The 20,283-nt window shown below is 51.2% G+C and overlaps 1 protein-coding gene across 1 annotated transcript; it reads left to right on the forward strand.

Moving 5' to 3' along the window:
* The first annotated feature begins 3,473 nt into the window (after positions 1-3,473).
* POMC (proopiomelanocortin) lies at positions 3,474-11,089 on the forward strand. Its single transcript, XM_024198210.2, has 2 exons — positions 3,474-3,605; positions 10,439-11,089. The coding sequence occupies exons 1-2, from the start codon at positions 3,474-3,476 to the stop codon at positions 11,087-11,089; spliced, it is 783 nt and encodes a 260-aa protein (XP_024053978.2).
* Positions 11,090-20,283: the final 9,194 nt, after the last annotated feature.

Raw genomic sequence — 20,283 nt, forward strand, 5'->3', positions numbered from 1 at the left:
TGAAGTTCTCCCTGGGTGAGGAATGCCAATTAGGGTTCTTTTCCTCAGCCTTTTATAGCACTAAGAGCTAGCCCAGGTCCTGAAACCTACCTTCTACACCAGTGGCGCACAAACTGGGGGGGGGCGCGCACCCCGGGGGTGGGTGAAGAAACTGGGATCCCACAGGTCCCGCTGCCATAATAGCGGGAGCAGTATAAAAATAGAGTGGGTATTGCAGGGTGGGACAGGAGTGGGATTAAAAAAATAGTCCTCCTTTGCCACAAACAATATGAATGGCCCGGCCAGCAGGCACCGCTCTCCAGCCACCCAGCTCTGAAGGCAGCGCCGCCGCCAGCAGCAGCGCAGAAGTAAGGGTGGCAATGGCCTGGCCAGCAGATGCCGCTCTCTGGCTGCCCAGCTCTGAAGGCAGCCCCGCGGCCAGCAGTAGCGCAGAAGTAAGGGATTACTTCAATTACAAGTAATGGAGGGGGGTGGGATGACAAATTCCGTGAATGGAAAAGGGGGCACGACTGGAAGAGTTTGCGCACCTCTGTTCTACACCCCCAAGAGATGTTCCAGTTGTATTCTTCTCCAAGATTTAGAGTGGCATTTTCAAAGCCCATCAGCTTCAGACCCCCCACTGCAACTTCCAAGTGCTGTCTACAAGCATCTGATGACTAAATCTTCATCTATTATTTACAGAAGCACCCACTCTGTCATATGCGCTGTCTAAACCTGCAAGGACGGTCCCTGGTCAAGAGTCTTGCCATCTAAGTCTAGGCTGATAGAGGTTAGGACAATGGGAACAACAATAAGCAATTTCTATACAAGGCAGCTCGGTTCACTGTAAGATGTAGCAGAGTAGAAGTGAGTCTATCAGAGGGGCTTAAGTCCTGAAGAATGCAATGCTAATATTTTTCAATTAGCAACCCTACTTGCATTTATCTATCTTTTGATGGACCTTTAGGTAGCAAATGCCATCCAAGAAAGTCTCGCTTTTTCCCCCCACATAGAATCAAATTAAAGGAGCTGGGTTCCTTCCCGAAAGAGAAGCTTTTTAATTAGGAATGAAAGAGAGAACATTGGAGAACCATATTGTCTTGTATTCAGCAGAACAAAAGCCAAGCTGCATTTTGACTGGGGATAGTGTGATCTGTATGCGGCTGTGGATAGAATTGCCGATTCTGAATCTCTAATCTGTTAATAAAGACAGTTCTCTACTGGTTAGTGCAAGGGCCTGGGAGTCCAGTCTCCTCGCTTCTATTTCTGAGTCTCCTGAACACTCCCTGAGCGACTTTGGACACATTCCTTCTGTGCGTGTTCCCCTTTCTGCAGAATTGCGAGGGTGATACTCACCTAACTCACAGGCATAGGTGAGGCTGAATGCATTAGTATCTGCAACACGCTTTTAGTTCCTCAGGTGAACGTATTAGAAACAGGTCCAGCGAGCGTTGCTAATTACTTCCGCAGTAACGTCCAAGTCAAAGCTATAACGTGGTGTTAAACAACAAAGCGAGAACTCCAGACGCAGAGAATGGGGGTTATTTCCGATGCACGTCAAGTGCTTCTTAGGGCAAGAAATCGGAGTCTGGCTCCATATTTACCCTCTGTAACTTTCACATCCCAAGATTTTCCTACTGGCTGGCACTTCCAGTGCATCCGAAACCCAAGCTGTGTTCTGTCTGCTTCCTACACCACTAGCATTGGTAAAGATACTGGGATCACAATGGATGGTGCTAACCCTGTAATATGCTGCCTGCCCTGCAGGGTGAGAGAACTGCTTTCCTTTAAGAATATACACTGCTTTTGTGCAGGAATTTTACAAAGCCGGGGCTGTAGCTGGTAATTATGCTGATTAGATTAGAACGGAGCCTGCTTCTCATTTAGCTATAATGGTTCTGCAGAAATGACAGGTGGGGAACTGCTTCTGTCACCGAACTAAGGCAATCTGACCCAGAGCACAGAGGACGAGCTAAACTCATTACACCTCCCTATAAAAGTTGCTCTCTGCAGAAGGGAAGTTTCTCCAGACCCGGTGTCTGTGATTAACCTCCCTTAAGATGGATACTACCTAACAATACAGGGCCAGATCTTCAGCTGGTGTCAACAGGTATCTCTCTATTGAAGTCCCCCCTGGGGTATTTGTACAACACAACACGGCTTCAGTGAGGCAACGGTAATTTACCCCAGCTGAGGGCCCAGCCCGCTTTGTAACGAATCCAAGCCCCAGAGGCAGTGGAACCAGTAAACCCCGATGGAATACGTTATTGCACCCCAATTCTTTTTACATGATTTAAGAGATAAAGGGGACAGGGTGGGGGAAATGTATCGAAAGGAGCATTTAAAAATTCCATGGATGGAACCAGGGCTTTTTACATCCCTGCCCAATCAAACCATTCTCTTACAAACAGACGTTGCCTGTAGTGAGTCTGAGCAATGAGTCGTGGCGTGTAAACCTCCAATGTTTCAGGGATACTGTTCAGAATAGCATCGCTCCCAGCAGTGCATCGGGATGGGATCCCTGTCTGCTGAGCTGGAACTCAGCTGCTGTGAGCGCCTGCCGTACCTGAGAGCTGTGCTGGGGCTCACTGCCCATCCATCCTGGTATTTATGCCATGCATGACATTGTGGCACGGGGGCTCCTCCCATGTGCTCCTGCTGGCTGGGCAGGGCTCGGACTCAGCTCCAGCATCCTTCTGCGGCCCTAAGCTCTATAGCAGGGCTGGAAACCCAACTCCCTCCTTCCAAAGTCGGCCGATATTCAGATCGGCAATTGGACTGATTAGGACACAGGTCTCCAAACTGTGGGGCGCACACCCCCAGCCTCAGGGGGCCTCGAAGACCGTTCGGGGGGGCGCAGCTGGGGCTTGGACCACTCCCCCGGGAGGCAGGGAAGAAGCACCATCCAGCTCCGCTCCCGGCCCCGCCCCCAGCTGCTGCCCCACTCCCGGCTCCAAGAGGGGGGCGCAGACAGTGGTAAAGGGGAGCATGAGTTAAGAAGTTTGGGGACCACTGCATTAGAGAGAGAGAGAAGCCATCTGTGGAATTTGACTCCAGTTCTGGGTTTGAATGCCAGCCCCTCCCCCATGAGGGTCATGTTTGTGATTTTGCCTAGGCCGAGCAGAGAGAGACAGGAGCCAAACTTTGAAATTCAGACCCAGGCCCAGGTTCAAATTCTGAAAGCCTCCATCCCCTCAGTCTGGTGGCTTTCATTTGGCAGTTGGGCCCAGGTCTAACAGATACAAACATCTTCTCAGGAGACCCCCCCGCCCCCCTGCTCCCGGTGCAGGAGCGACATTTGAATGGACCTGTTTGGTGAGCTCCTTGTGCCTAACCCTCTCTTTCTGTCCGTCTTGTGCATCCGTGATGGACTCACCTTGCTGTCGAGGTGCCGGCTAACAGCTGCCAGCGCGGCCGACAAGCGTCACCGCGATTACACTTGGCATCGCCCCGACCTGTTCTGTTTCCTCAGGACTCCGAGCTCCATCCCGAAGATGCTGAAACCCGTCCGGAGCGGCCTGCTGGCGATTGTGGGCGTGCTGCTCTTTCACGCGGCCGGCGGAGTGAACAGCCCGTGCTGGCAGAGCAGCAGGTGTCAGGAGCTCAGCACAGAAGCTGGCCTGCTGGTGAGTGGCTCCGGCCCCGGGCGCTCAGGGGGAATGTGAGGGAGGGACTTGGTTAGGCCTCTAAAATGGGACTCGGCCTCTGGGGAGAGAGTGGGGGTATGTCTACACTACGGGATTAATCCGAATTTAGATAATTCGAATTTGGGAAACAGGTTGTATAAATTCGATTGTGCGCGGCCACACTAAGCACATTAATTCGGTTTTTAACCACATTAATTCGGTGGTGTGCGGCCACACTAACCCTAATTCGAATTAACAAAATCGATTTTGGCGCTACTCCGCTCGTCGAGGTGGAGTACAGAAATCGATTTAAAGCGCCCTTTAATTCGAACTAAATGGCTCTGTTGTGTGGACGGGTGAAGGGTTAATTCGAATTAACGCTGCTAAATCCGAATTAATCCCGTAGTGTAGACCAGGCCTGGCAGAGGAACAAGATGCCGTGTCCCGCACTAAACCGGGGAGATGGAGGTACAATAGACATTTCCCATTGCTAACGTCTGAGCCATGCTCAGAATGAAATCCATTAAAAAACCAAACCACTCCTTGATATCTCTTTCTGGAAGCAAATCAGAAATCAGCCCTGGGAAAGCCCTGGGAAAACAGCTCCCCCACGCCCAGCCGCCCAAGCACTGTTCCCGACCGTGCAGGAAGGAGCATTTTCAGTGAAGGTGCAGGACTGGGAATTGGGAGATTCCCAGATCGGTCGCAGACCTTGGGCAGTTCACTTCATCGCCGTGGGCTTCAGTCGCCCAGTGGTAAAATGCGGGTGATTCTGTTCCCTTACCCTGCAGAGGTGCTGTGGATGCAGAGTCAGGAAAGCTTGTAAAGTTCTTGGTGGCTGCAGCGATGCAGGCCGTGGGAGGACATAGGGAGAGTCCCTGGGGTCGCTCAGAGGTGGCCGTGGCCCTCTGTATGCCATAGAACTGCTGCATGGCTGCTCAGAGCAATATGTCCATCTATCCTGTAAGCCAGATGGCCAGCTGGTGTAAGTGGGCACAGCTCCAGGCAGGGCCGGCTCTAGGTTTTTTTGCTGCCCCAAGCAAAAAATTTTTTGGCTGCCCTCCACCCCAGCCCTGGGCTCTCCCCCTCCCAACTGCACCCTCCTGCCGCCCCAGCCCTGGGTCACTGGTAACTCGCTCCCAGGGCGGGTCATTCAGCAGGAATTTGGGATGTGCACAGAACACAGACAGGATTGGTTCCCATATGGTTACAGAACTGCAGTAAAGTGGAACAATTTTCAGCTTGTGTGATTGGAGGATATCTGGATGCACATTATAAGACTGTCCTACATAAATGGGGAAAAGTTGAGGTGCCTTTATTATTCTTTTGTTCCATTCTTTGTTTCTATGGGGAATGCACTATCACGGTCTTTCTTTTAAACAAATAAAACTAAAACTTTAAACAAACAAACAAACAAAAAAGCAATGGCTGTTGAGAATAGCAATTCCAGTCCTAATAACCACTGGGAAGCATTTCTTGCTCAATTTATTCTACTTTTTCTACAGCAAGTTACAGTGGATCAGTATATTTGATTTGGGGGAAATGAAGTAACAGCTGCCCAAATTGAGCTTGAGCACTCCTGAATTTTGAGGGTGTTCAAATCTGGAAGGCAGGTGCTAGATTCCCTTTCTGAATATTAGCTATATCTGGAGAGGAAAAGTCAATTTCTGCTTCCATGGCTCAGAAGTGAAAATCCTCCTAAGTGCCTGGTACTGTATCTAAAGCTGCCCAGGTCCAGAGCCTCCCCTCCCTTACTTTTCATTTTAAATTCTAGTGGGATCCACATACCTCCCTTGCTAGGCTTCAGATAGAGAGGTGCACCGTCCATTTAGTCCCCCCAATTCCTTCTTTGGGGGAGAGCCCAGGGCTGGGGCAGCAGGAGGTGCGGGTGGGGGAAGAGCCCAGGGCTGGGGGAGCAGGGGAGTGCAGGTGGGGACCAGAGCTGGGGTGGCGGGGGGGGAGGGGAAGAGCCCAGGACTGGGGCAGCAGGAGGTGCAGGTGGGGACCAGAGCTGGAGCAGCAGGGGGTGTGGGCAGGGGGGAGCCCAGGGCAGGGGGGGGGGGTGGCAAAAAACCTAGAGCTGGCTCTGTTCCTACCATTCACAGCAAGCTGCAGATTTCAGTTCCATACTCCTTTCCCACACCCCTTCCTGTTGCTAGTGGCCAAAGGAATGCTGGGAAATGTAGTTCTTTCCCTGCTCCAGCGCTGGCTCTATAGGCAGGGAGCTAACCAAGGAACTACAGCTCCCAGGGGGTCCTGTTGGTTCTTAGCTCCCATGCTGGATTCTTGCGCCCTTTGCAAATCTGCCGCCCCAAGCAACTGCTTGCTTTGCTGGTGCCTAGAGCCGGCCCTGGCTCCAGGGAAGGCAATCGAGCAATGCGGATTCCCAGCAGCTGAGAGGAGCTGGCCCTGTCAGAGCAGTTGCCTCCTGCAGTCAGGGCTGGCTCTAACTTTTTTGCCACCCCAGGCAAAAAAGAAGAGCGCCGCCCTGCCGCAAGCCACCCCCCTGGCGCTTTGGGGCGGGTCGTCCAACCCCCCGCCCCCCCCCCGCGCCGCGCCACCCACACCCCCGCCCCGAGCCGCTCAAACCCCCGCCCCAAGCACTGCCCTGGGCTGGGCCACCCAAACCCCCGGAGCGCTGGGCCGGGCCGCCCAAACCCGTGCCCCCCCCACCCCTGCGCCGCGCCGGGCCGCCCAAACCCCCACCCCCCGGAGCGCGGCGCCGGGCTGGGCCGGCCAAACTCCCCAAGCGCCGCACCGCGCCAGGCCACCCAAACCCCCGCGCCCCCCCGCGCCGCCGAAGCCCCCCACGCCGCGCCGCCAAAACACCCCCGCACTGCCCAGCCGAAACAAAAAACAAAAAAAACCCAAAAACAAACAAACAAACAAACAAAATCCCTCGAGCGCCCCCCCGCCACCCCAACATTGGCCGCCCCTTCTGAGGTGCTGCCCCAAGCACGTGCTTGGTCGGCTGGTGCCTAGAGCTGGCCCTGCCTGCAGTGAGGGGGTTTGCAAAGATTGCAGGGGAGTTTTCCACTCCCTGCCTGCTCTCCTGCGTTCTGCTGTGCATACAGGGCGACAAGAAAGCCTTCGCCGTCTGCCTACCACCGGGTTAGGCGCTCTCCCTCGCTAGCTAGCTTTTAGGTTCTTAAGCTGCAGAGGGTCCATTGGTAACTGAGTCCTCACATCGCAGCTAGAGATGGAAGAGACAGACTCCATCTGCTGGAAGGGCAGGATTTCATTTCTCCCCCACCCTGCATGGAGGAAGGGAGAGTTACCTGGCACTAGACGTGCAAGGAGATGTCTATTGAACAGGCGAAGTGGACACTTCTCCAGGTGATAACCTCAGCCATTTGAAGGTTTGCCCCCTTTGCCAAAAGCTGGTAAGAAAGGGGCTGGACCCACATCTAGTGGCAGCGTGGGCTAGGAAGCCAGGAGGGGGTTTAACCCCAGCTCTGGTACTGACTCCTCTCTTTGGCCTTGGGCTAGTCATTTACACCAACACCGTCACACCAGCGTGCCAAAAATTGGGTGCCTACGTCTGCTTTAGTTAGGCACCTGAGTACACACTGCCTGACGTACAGAGGTGCTGAGCTGAGGTGCTGGGTGTTAGAATGACAGGGCCTGCAGTTAGCTACTGATTCGACACACCTCCCTCTCTTTTCCCTGATGCTCTATTGTCTCCACAAAGAACAATCTGTGGGCGGAGGCTGTCTCCGCCCCTCCATCCTCACACCATGGGCTGACTTCCTCTGTACTCTGTCGCAGCTGCACTGGTTCAGTTCTCCTTTCACCCTCCCTGACATTTTGTTCTGGTCCCTGTTTGGCCAAAGCCTCTTTCTCCTGCTGGTCTGCTCCTGGGGCTGCCTGGGGGACCCATTCTTCAGCAGCTAAATCCGTACAGGTCTCGTTCACCAGCCTCTGTTCACCTCCATTTCCTCTTCCTTCTCTACCAGCTTTCTCTCTGCTCCAGACTCTTTTCCCCCTTGCCGACCTTCCCGGCTTGTATCTTCCTCGCTAGGTTCTTCTCTTTCTTTCTGACCAGCCCCTTCTTCGGTCTGTTGTTTCACAGCCCATAACCAAGTCTGTGGTCTCCAGGAGTTTCCTCCTTCCATCAAGGCGAAGGGTTTCCAGTCAATTCCCAAAACGAGCCTTCACCATCCCCACCTGTTTCTATTTAAACCTTCCCTTGACCTCGACGGGGATTTTTGCTAAGGGGCAGCGTTTCCTCGCGTATGCATTCCAGTTTCAATCCCCTCCCAGGCAGCATCCAATGGGGTTTCCCCAGATCTACCCGGACAAGCGAACACTCTAGCTGCCGAATCCATTAACCCCTTCACCCGCTTCCTGACGGCTTTGACCCTACGGGTAGACACTCGTTTTCTCCGGGCACCCCAGTCCACCCGCAGAATTCTGCCAACCTGCAGTCCATACACCGACAGTCTCTTTATATGTCCTGAGTGCCCGCATCAGTAACGAACTACCTCTCCCGCTAGCGGAGGAGGAGGACCCCTTAGACTCTTCCCGCCTTTTTTCCTCTCCCTTTTCCCACCTGGGCATCGACAGTCTCCTTCCCCATCTCCTGTCCCCTCAGGGGACAGACTGTTCTCCTGGTACGTCAGCCTCTAAGAACTCTTCAGCAAGCGTCACTGCACTGCCCAAAGTCGAGGGTGAGTGCCAGCACACGCAGACACCTGCCACCTTGGGAAGACTGCAAAAACTGCTCTAAAACCACCGTCTCCAGCCTTTCTTCCAGCCTCAGCCGAGTCAGCCAGTCTCTGTGTGGAAGCTCTGGGCTTTATTCCCTCTGTCCAATTCGCAGCCCTAAATCTCTGCCGGTATCCCTCCCACAACAGACCCAACCTATCAGTGATGCTGCCTTGACTGTATCATAGTCCCTGGCGTGTTCTTCGCGTCGGGGCTTGTGGGTTGCTTGTGCTTTGCCTGGCCGGGAAGAAGCCACTCGCAAAGCCCACGATGCCTTATCCCAGCCGTAACCTCCAGCTCAACAGTTCAGAGAAAGGCCCCGGGCCATCTGCCAGAGCCATTTTTCACAGTCCGATTCCCTGGGCTCTGCTGCCCACCTGGTCACAGGACTCTCAGGCTCTGCAGCATCCGGTGTTGTGGTGCCGTCTGCTCCATAATAAATTCCCGCAGAGCCGGCTGTTGCTCTGCCGGCCACACCCTCCTGGACTGCTGCTCGGCTTGCTGAGATCGTTGAAGGACTGTGGCAGCTCCTTTCGTTGTTCTTCCATTTCCCCCCGGACAACCCACCCTCGCGCCGGCTCCCTTTTCGGCTTCCCACACAGACGCGGGACGCTGATCCCAGGCAACCTGCCCAAGTGTCACGGGGTCACCCCCTGAGAGTCCTGCCAGGTCTTAATCACAGACTACAAGCGCTCCAGGTCTCCTGCACCACCGCCGTGTTTCACTGTATTCTGCCAGCAGCCACAGCCTTATTTACATCATATCTACACTCCACAGCCAGTATCCCCACGTGCTTCCAGGGAAGGGTACAGTACCAGCTGCAGCCCATTCGGCCTACCTCTGTCTTCCTCCAGGCTCCCTCCTCTCTAGCACTTCCTTCCTGTCAATCCATATAATCGCACCTGCTGGGGTTGCTTTCCCTTCAATTAGCCCTTCACCTGTAGCTCTTCTCGGTTAATGGACACCCTCTGTCAGCGACCTGCCTTCCAGTTAGGCCCCAGTTAATATATCCTGGTGGGTATTCGAGTGCACAAAGCTCCTGACCCTGCACACCCTGTTACAAGTGATGAAACTAGGGAATACCATGGCTGGGTTGGACATTTCCATCAGTATCTGAGACCTTCAGGGTCCCGTGCTACCGTGGGAGCTGGGTTATGAACTCCTGAAGGCAACAGTTTATAGTTAAAATCGGAATCGATCTTTACTTAACAGAACCACAGGGCCAACCCCAGCCCTCCCACCTGCGCATGCACGGCTCCTGTTGCCAGCAGTGGGAATTGTGCACATGTGACTCAGGACAGATGCTGGGTCATAGCTGATAGGAGGTCCCATTAGCCCTGGACCTTCTAGTGCAGCCAGCTGCAGGAAGCAGGAAGGAGGCTGCAGCAGCCTATTTAAGACCACACGTTTCTTAGCCCCAGCTCCTCCTCAGCTAACCCTTTGCAAGGGCCCCCCTGCCACAGGAAGTGTCACAATGGTTATAAGATGCTCTGGCCTCTGGGGAGGTCTTGGCTGCAAGTGACGGAGCAAACAAGCCGAGTCAAGGAAACAGGAGCGGGCTTGCGAGTTTCTTTCCCTGGCCAAATGCGAGCAACCTGCCCAGCTCTCTCCCCTTCAGGGGTCTACTTTATACCACGCAATGCACGGCCGGGCGGTTAGCACTTCGGACTGGGAGTTAAGAGACGTGGCTTCTATGCCCAGCTCTGCTAAGGACTCCCTGTGTGATCGTGGGCAAGTCACCGCCCCTCTCTGTGCCCCAGTTTCCCCTTCTGTAAGATGAAAATAAAAGTACGCACCTGCCTCCCAAGGGGAGACTGAATGGCCAGATCCTCAGCTGGCGTAAATCAGCATGGTTCCATTGGTTTCAGCAGAGGAATAGCAGTTCACACCAGCTGATGACCTGGCTCACTTTTTGTAGAGTGCTTTAGACCCTGAGAGGGGCTTGCAGAGTATGAGTGCTATTAATAAACAGAGCTGTGCCGACACTGAAAACACTTCTAGGTACAGTTACTCACAGAGAGAAACAGAAAGGCCCATAGGTCACCTCCGTGCCTGGACATTATATGACATGAGCCCCACATCGCAAATGTGTGTCTAGTTGAAGCATTTCCTTTCTCCTCACCCAGGAGTGCATCAAAGCCTGCAAACTGGACCTGTCTGCGGAGTCACCTGTGTACCCAGGTAATGGCCACCTGCAGCCTCTGTCTGAGAGCATCCGGAAGTACGTCATGAGCCACTTCCGCTGGAACAAGTTTGGCAGGAAGAACAGCAGCAGCGTCGCTGGCCACAAGCGAGAAGAGATCCCCAGCAATCTCCTCTTTGGCGTCTTCCCTGATGCTTCCCCAGCCCAAAGAGGAGACAAAGAAGAAGAAGGAGCTGCCCTCGAAAGGCAAGACAGCAAACGATCCTACTCAATGGAGCATTTCCGATGGGGGAAGCCAGTAGGCAGGAAGAGGAGACCCATCAAGGTCTATCCCAATGGGGTGGAAGAGGAGTCTGCCGAGAACTACCCACTGGAGTTCAGAAGAGACCTCTCTAAGGAACTGGACTACCCCGAGTTCGAGTCCCTGGAAAGCCCAGAGAGCGAGGAAGAGATGGTCTCAGAGGAGGAAGAGAAGAAAGATGGAGAGTCCTACAAGATGCACCATTTCCGATGGAACACCCCACCCAAAGACAAGCGATACGGGGGCTTCATGACATCGGAGAACAGCCAGACCCCTTTAATGACTCTTTTTAAGAATGCCATAATCAAAAATGCCTACAAGAAAGGCCAGTAAGGTGAGGGAGGGAGTGGAGGGTGGGGATGTAACTTGCAAATAGATCCCCAAGGAGACCCAAGTTAGCTTCAAGATCCCACTGGCATGTGTTTCACTTAGATACAGTTACAATGATCACTTATTATGTTGTTACTAATTCATTATTAATTATTATTATTATTAAGCAGTTTGCTGTTAGGAAATGATTTCATGTTCTTATTCTGACTTTGAATGTGCACAGATTAAAAATCAATCCATTGAAATAAAAACATCCGTACTGTACATATGAGGAAAGAGATGCTTTGATGAGTGCATATCTAGTTTTGCCCTGCCAGATTATTTTCATATTTGAAACAAGCTGTACAATACTGTAAATGATGGATTCAAATAATAATACAGTTTTGCAAGCTAAGCAGGTCTCTGCAGTGTCTCTGGCTCTGTCTGGCGTGAGCTGTTTTCTTTGGCAAAGGTTCTTGTGCGTTTCAAGTAGATGAGACAAGCTACAGCCTGAAAGTCAACCCTTGGAAGCAGATAGACAGGACCGGTGAATGTATTAAATCCTTCGCAACGTAAGACCAGTGAATAGGGACAGAGTGGGCAGGCACTGTGCTAATTTCCAGCACATCTCACAAACATCAGTCCAGACTTGCAACAAATCCGTTGATGTTCTAGTCCTGGGTTTCCCACTCCCAGCTCTGCCAGTGCACCTCAGTCATGATCTCCTGAGAACTCGTGGAGGGGGAGAGAGATCCCAGAGGACTGGAAAAGGGCAAATATAGTACCTATCTATAAAAGAGGAGAATAAGGACAACCCAAGGAATTACAGACCAGTCAGTTTAACTTTGGTACCCAGAAAGATAATGGAGCAAATAATAAAACAAACAAACTGTAAACAACTAAAGATAATAAGGTGATACGTCACCATGGATTTGACAAGAACAAATCATGTCAAACCAACCTAGTATTCTTCTTTGACAGGGTAACAGGACTTGTGGATAGGAGGAAAGCAGTAGATATATCTGGACTTTAGTAAGGCTGTTGATAATGTCTCACATGTCCTTCTCATAAGCAAGCTAGGGAAATATAGCCTAGATGAACCTACTATAAGGTGGGTGCACACCTTGTTAGAAAATTGTACTCAGAAAGTAGTTATCAATGGTTCACAGGTCAAGCTGGAAGGGTAAATCAAGTGGGGTCCCACAGGGATCTGTCCTGGGTCCGGGTCTAGACAATATCTTTATAAATGATTTGGATAATGGCTGCAGCATGTGTAGACGTAGCCAAGCTAGCATTGATCTAGCTAGAATCAGGTCAAACTTAGCATGACAGCAGTGAAGCCATGGCAGCATCGGCAGCAGGTGCTCAAGTATGTACCCCGGTTCCTGGGCAGGCTGAGCTAGCCTGCGGAGCCACCCACACCTTCGCTGTTATTGTTACTCCAGCTAACTTTGATTTAGTTAGATCAAAACTAGCAGGGGTATGGCCAAGGCATGCTGCTATCACCCCTCCAGATTGCAGTGTAGACATACCCAATGAGTCCAGAGTGACTGAAATGCAACCTGCCCACTAGAAACCTTTAAAACTTCACGCACAGCCAGTCAGGAACATGATTCTGGAAGACAGGCTGGAGATGCGGAGGGGAAGAGGCTGGTGAGATGGACCCAGAACACTCTGTCAAGTTGTCCTGCAGCAACTCATGATTACCAACCTCAGGACAGACTGTTAAGAACCAGGGCACAAATTCCGAATTGGCGGTGAGTCGTAGATTTAGATTTCACCGAGCAATTATCACGTGTAAACTGCTCAGGCACTGTAACAGCCTAACCCTGGAGTCACAGATAGTGCCCGTGGGTACTCCGATCTGTCTCGCCAGCCAGGTGAGCCTGCCTTTGTGACAGATACTCCCTTATGCCAAGAATCACAGCTATATTCAGGCTACGCTCAGTCCCAAAAGACCAGTCACTTTCCCAAGGTCAATTGCATTTTAGATCTCACACCAAAGACAATGCTTGTGGCCAGTCCTATAACAAACTATCTATAGATTTATTATACAGGAAAAGGAAACAAGAGAACTGTTTACAAGGTTAAAGCAGGTGAACATACGCACACAATGAGTTACAATCTTAAGTTTCAAAAGGTAACAGACACTTCTATGATAAGCAAGCTCTACATGTCCTTTAGGGCTAACCCAGGCTAAGCACTGGTGTTCTCTTGCTTATGCCTGGACAACCTTGCGCCACAGAATCCAAGCCTCAAAGAGATCCAGTTCCTTCTTGTTAGAGGGAGTGCGTAATCTATGTCCTTCAGAACCAGAGACAGAATAGCTAACAGGCAGTCTTGATGCTGAGGGAAGGGATTATTTAGTCTGCAGAAGAGAAGAGTGAGGGGGGATTTGATAGCTGCTTTCAGCTACCTGAAAGGGGGTTCCAAAGAGGATGGATCTAGACTGTTCTCAGTGGTAGCAGATGACACAACAAGGAGTAATGGTCTCAAATTGCAGTGGGGGAAGTTTAGGTTGGATGTTAGGAAAAACTTTTTCACTAGAAGGGTGGTGAAGCACTGGAATGGGTTCCCTAGGGAGGTGGTGGAATCTCCTTCGTTAGAAGTTTTTAAGGTCAGGCTTGACAAAGCCCTGGCTGGGATGATTTAGTTGGGGATTGGTCCTGCTTTGAGCAGGGGGTTGGACTAGATGACCTCCTGAGAAGTTCTTCTCCACACAGCGTACAGTCAACTTGTGGAACTCCTTGCCTGAGGAGGTTGTGAAGGCTAGGACTATAACAGCGTTTAAAAGAGAACTGGATAAATTCATGGAGGCTAAGTCCATTAATGGCTATTAGCCAGGATGGGTAAGGAATGGTGTCCCTAGACTATGTTTGTCGGAGGGTGGAGATGGATGGCAGGAGAGAGATCACTTGATCATTACCTGTTAGGTTCACTCCCTCTGAGGCACCCGGCATTGGCCGCTGTCGGTAGACAGGATATTGGGCTGGATGGACCTTTGGTCTGACCCAGTACGGCCGTCCTTATGTGGTCCCTTCCAACCCCGATATTCTAGGATTCCTCTTTGGAAAGGCTCAGCTCACTGCTCTGTCCGTCAGAAACAGAGCACTGAGCCATGGTGTGCCGCAAGGCCTCATGGGACCAATCCAGCGCCTGGGAACTAGCGTGTGAGGCCTCATCTGAGACGTTCCAGTCTCAGCCCTAACGGGGAGCTCAAGAAATTGTCCCATTCTAGGCCGGCAGCTCCAGCTCGGGAGCAGGCTGCAAGGTGGTAAAACTCTTCAGCAAAATTCCCTTGCGGGAGAAATCAGCGCTCCTCCCGCACCTGTTCCCGCAACGCCACCCTGGAGGAGGCATCCACAGAGCCCGGTGAATGGGGCTGATTCTGATCTCACCCTGGTGAAGCTCTATTGACTTCAGTGGAGTTATTCCTGACATACACCCGTGTAAATGAACTCAAAATTAGTCCCAGCGAACCTGGAAAAAATGGTCCGTGTGCCAACGATGCTCCAACTTACCTGAAATGGGTTTTAACATCTATTTAGTTAAACTAGTGCAAACTCCCATGGAGACAGCCATACATCAGTTTACACCCGGTTTATATCAAATTAGCTTAGTTATCTGACCAAATTAACCTAATGTTGTGTGCAGTGTTGTTGTCGCTGTGTCGGTCCCAGGAGATTAGATAGACAAGGTGGGTGAGGTAACATCTTTTATTGGACCAACTTCTGTTGGTGAGAGAAACAAGCTTTTGAGCTTACACAGAGCTCTGGGTCCAATAAAAGATATCACCTCTCCTCCCCGCCCCCCTTGTCTCTCTAATTAACATAAATCAATTTATATACACTGTTTTTAGGTGCATCTTTTGGGTGCAGATAAAGATTATGTCAGGCGATCGATAGATAGATAGCTAGATAGCTAGATAGATAGATCTCCAGTCTCCAAGGCTGTTAACTAAAGCATCACTGAGAACAATTAAAGGGAATGAAAATTACTACTAATAATAGCAATCGCTTGCAGAAGCGGAGCGGTGCATGGATGAAATTGACGTAATGAACTAACATAAAAGAGAAAAGAACTAAAAAAAAGTTAGCAGTTGAATAATAATGGAGATATTACTCATTGGTGCGAAGCATGAAATTCATCATATGTTCTCTCTCACTGACTCTTCAGTCTGAACTCCGTAGCACGTCCTTGGCAAAATGGTCGCCATAAAGGGAAGCGACTCTAGCTCATCAAAGGCTAATCCTCTCAGACTGAAAAAAATGTATTTCAAATACATAACAACGTACAGTTCCACGGCACCTCAGCACCTGAAGGATCCAGCATGCTTAAGAGATGACTTGGTGACCGTTTATAAGTGCCTACACGGGGAATAAATATTTGATGACAGGCTCTTCAGTCTTGACAGTGGCACCAAGAGGGAGGGTAGCGGGGGGACCGGACCGGCCGCCCCTCTGTACAGATGGAGGGGCACTTGGGCCAAATTTCAGTAAGTGGCATTGCAAACGAGTGCACTGGGTGTAGGGTTGCCAACTTTCTAAGCGCACAAAATCAAACACCCGAGCCCCGCCCCTTCCCCGAGGCCATGCCCCTTCCCCAGGGCCCTGCCCCCTCCCTCAGTGGCTTGCTCTCCCCGACCCTCACTCACTTTCACCCACAGGCAGTGCCCCCCCAGGAGCTGGAGTTGCTGACTGCTTCCAGGACACAGCGCGGAGCCAGGACAGGTAGGGACTAGCCTGCCTTAGACCCGCCTTAGACCCGCAGCACCGCTGACCGGACTTTTAACGGCCCGGTCAGCGGTGCCGACCGGAGCCGCCACAATCCCTTTTCGACTGGGCGTTCCGGTTGAAAACCGGACACCTGGCAACCCTAACCAGGTGGTCATGCCGCTCAGATTTGGCCCGGCCACCCCTCCAGCCAGGTGGAGGGGTGGCCGGGCCAAATGGTGCTGTGACCTGGCACGTGGGGAGTTTGCTCCTGTACGGCAGAGCACAGGGGAGTTTGCCACAGACTCAACTCCTGGAAAAACTGGCTTATTCACTGGGTGAGTAAAAGAGATGGGAGACTCCCTGGCCGAGGGAGACCTGGGGTTTCTACAGCAGGGGGAGAGAGACATGAGCAGGGACCGGAACAAGGTCCCTACTCAGGGGGCAGGGACTGGAATGTGCACCCCTGATATTTGGAGTGCTTGTGTACCGGATGGGTGCTATACCTCTTTTGCCTTTAGCTGCATCAGGAGACCCACCAACAGCAGCCTCATCACCACTCTCCTTGCTGCACAGCGCCGCCGGATGCTTTTGCATTAATTGGACTCCACGCCGGACGCTCCAATGCATTTTGAAAGTGGGACGAGCCTCACTGGAGACATCGCTCTCGCCTTGGTGATCAAAGGCCACATGACTCAGGCGGATTCTTAATCATGTTTATTACGGCAGTGCCTGGGCACCAAAGAAGAAGAGAGCTCCATTGTGCCAGGCGCTGTACAAACACTGAGTAGCAGGCAGACCCTGCTCTGACGAGCTAAAGATTGGACCAGTTTCTGATGTAAGCAGGTGTCGCCCCGCTGAAGTCAATGGGGTGGAGAAGGGAGTCAATAGAAGGGCCCCATTGTCTTAGACATTCATGTTGTCATAACCGTGATTTGACAACTGTATCCTCGGATGGAGGAAGCAGGGGAAGAAGAGAATAAGGAAATCAGGAACCAAACAACAAACCAGACACCCATGTGGTCCAAGCTGCTTTGGCAGTTCCTAACAGGTGCTGTTGATTTCTGAGTTTAATGAGCTCAGAATAGTTATGTGACGATGCGGTTCTGGCGGAACCCAACTGAGAGTGCCAACTCAGGACAAATTGCTCCAACAGGGCAGTTACAGCCCAAGGCTGGGGTTTTTTCACCTCTAAGGCAAACCAAACCAGCCAGACTAGGAGGACTTCGGTCTCACCCCACTGGCTAACCGCAAGTCTCACAAGCAATCTCCTTAGACACTCCAGTTTCCCAGTATTACCACCAGTGCCACTCGTTATGGGGACAAATGATTATGAAAACCAATACCCCAGTAAAAGAAAAAGGTTCTCCTGATCCCAAAGGACCAAGCCCCAGTCCCAGGTCAATATACAAATCAGATCTTACCCACAAATCACGCTGTTGCCAATCCTTTAGAATCTAAAATCTAAAGGTTTATTCATAAAAGGAAAAAGATAGAGATGAGAGTTAGAATTGGTTAAATGGAATCAATTACATACAGTAATGGCAAAGTTCTTGGTTCAGGCTTGCAGCAGCGATAGAATAAACTGCAGGTTCAAATCGAGTCTCTGGAATACATCCCCCGCTGGGATGGGTCCTCAGTCCTTTGTTCAAAGCTTCAGCTTGTAGCAAAGTTCCTCCAGAGGTATGAAGCAGGATTGAAGACAAAATGGAGATGAGGCATCAGCCTTATATAGTCTTTTCCAGGTGTGAGAACACCTCTTTGTTCTCACTGTGGAAAATTACAGCAAAATGGAGCCTGGAGTCACATGGGCCAGTCCCTGCATACTTTGCTGAGTCTGAAGGCATATTTGCCTTCTCTCAATGAGTCCATTGTATAGCTGATGGTCCTTAATGGGCCATCAAGCAGGCTAGGCAGAGCTAATCCCAGCTTGTCTGGGATGTCACCCAGAAGCATAGCATAAGTTTGTCATACAGACAGTATAGAGCCAATATTCATAACTTCAACTACAAAACTGATACACACATATAGACAGCCTAATCATAACCAGTAAACCATAACTTTGTCTTAGACACCCCATTTGACCCCCTTTATACAAGATTTGGGTGCCACTACAGGACCTTGGTTGCAACAATGATCTATATGGTCCCAGTTTATGTCAATAACATCACAAGTTATAACTTCCGAAGCAGGAAATACCCTTTAAGCCTATTAAGAATTCTGATGTTCTTTCTAACCATTCATGTTACTTCTACGGGGTACAGCTGAGGACGGCTTCCAGGGGTGGTGAAATAGCTGGGGTAGGCCTGCTAGCCCCCAGGTATAAGCTCCTTTGCTAAAAAGCGATCAAAGTTTCACAAAACGTCACAGTCACCGCTAATAATAAACAGTGGTTGTCGGGACTAAGAAGGCTGACGTCTCTGTACTCAAAATCCCCAGTCTTGTGTCACCATTTTGTATTGCAACGTGACGGGGTCACGTTAACCCCTTGGACTCTTGGGGGGGGGGTCTTTCTTCCCGCACAAGAGCGGTTAATTGCAACCCTGAGAATCTGAATGAGGAACCATGCACTTAGCAGCGACGCAGCCTGAATGACAGAATACAATTGTCTGCGCTGCTTACGGTTCTCTGGCTATATTTATTTCTCAAGGGCTGAAGATACGAGTTTACACATCTTGATCACTCGGGGTGAAGGATGAGAAGAGAGACGAATGTCTAGCTTTGACGTGCATCTGCTGAAATATGCTTTTGTTCATGGCTTCTCTAAAACCACCTCCTGAGACCCATTTGAAGCACCAGTTAGTCTGTTAGTCTCAAAGGTGCCACAGGACCCTCTGTTGCTATTTGAAGCACCAGTTGATTGTGGGTAGCTTCAGAAGACAACAGGGGTTGGAGGGTTACATAGAAAGGGTGGAATGAATGAATACTGTATAAACTGCAACAAGGGCACTTTGTGAAGGCCAAGATTATAACAGGATTCAGAAAAGAACTAGATACGTTCATGGAGGATAGGTCCATCGATGGCTATTAGTCAGGATGGGCAGGGATGGTGTCCCTAGCCTCTATTTACCAGAAGCTGGGAATGAGCGACAGGGGATGGATCACTTGATGATTACCTGTTCTGTTCATTCCCTGCGGGGCACCTGGCTTTGGCCACTGTCGGTAGACAGGATACTGGGCTAGATGGACCTTTAGTCTGACCCAGTATGGCCGTTCTTATGTTCTTAAAAGAGAATTGCTGCTATGTGGACATCAAATAATTCCCAGACACCAGCTGGGGAGTACTGGTCTATGGTCAAGAGGTTCCACTTCTCAAAGCTGGTTTATATTCCAGGGATGTACGCAGCACATTAAGAAAAAGGCCCACTCTGCACGCTGACTACATAGGAGCACATATTTCCAAAGACATCAGTTCTAAGGGCCCCTTGTCCCTCCACATGGTGAAAGATCACAGTGATGGATTGGCTAGAACTCTCAACATGTTCCTGCCGGATCACATTTCAGACAGGGGATGTTCCAAAAACTAGTCCCCGCTGTTTATCTCTAGCACACTGACAGTGTGCTGGTGGCCGAACAGACGTCAGACACATCAGCCAAAGTGCCACCCTTCAGCCAGTGCCATCAGGAGGATGGGAAATGACATTGGAAAAAGAATATGAGCTGTATCAAGGAAGTGGCCGGTGTTTTAGTTGAGCTCTGGAACAGGCTTCCAAGGCAGGTCGTGGTGTCCCCATCCTTGGACGCTTTTACAAACAAGTTGGACAAACCCCTGTCAAGGAGGCTCTAAGTTTACTTGGTCCTGTCTCAGCGCAGGGTGCTGTTCTTGACGGCTTCTGGAGGTCCCATCTGGCCCTACGTTTCTATGAGTCGATGAGTGATTGCCTGCCATCCTTAGGGCAGTAGGTTCAGCTCTTTAGATGAGGGCCCTCGCCAGAGCACAGAAAGGCCTTTGAAATCAATGGAAATCTGGACTTTGGATCGGGCCCTATAGGAATACCGTCGATAGTTGGCTCAGGATCTATCTAATCCAGGGGTTCTCAAGCTTCATTGCACTGCGACCCCCTTCTGACAACAAAAACTACTACACGACCCCAGGAGAGGGGACTGAAGCCTGACCCTGCCCGAGCCCCGCCACCTGGGTAGGGGGAAGTGGGGGGGAAGCCAAAGCCTGAGCCCCACTGCCCTGGGCAAGGAGGCCAAAGCCGAAGCCCAAGAGATTCAGACCCAGGCAGGGGGCCTGTAACCTGAGCCTCGCTGCCCAGGGCTGAAGCCCTCAGTCTTCGGCTTTGGCCCCAGGCGGTGGGGCTTGAGGTTCAGCTTTGGCCCAGGGAAGTGGGGCTCAGGCTTCGGCTCCGGCCCCGGGCCTCAGCAGGTCTAAGCCAGCCCTGGCGACCCCATTAAAATGGGGTCATGAGTCACGACCCACTTTGGGGTCCCAACCCACAGTTTGAGAACCGCTGATCTAAGAGAAGGAAAGGGACCAGCTTTGTCACGATCCAATGGGAT

The sequence above is a fragment of the Terrapene carolina genome, unplaced genomic scaffold (assembly GCF_002925995.2).
Source record: "Terrapene carolina triunguis isolate 2854851 unplaced genomic scaffold, T_m_triunguis-2.0 Scaffold228, whole genome shotgun sequence".
Taxonomy (NCBI): domain Eukaryota; kingdom Metazoa; phylum Chordata; order Testudines; family Emydidae; genus Terrapene; species Terrapene triunguis.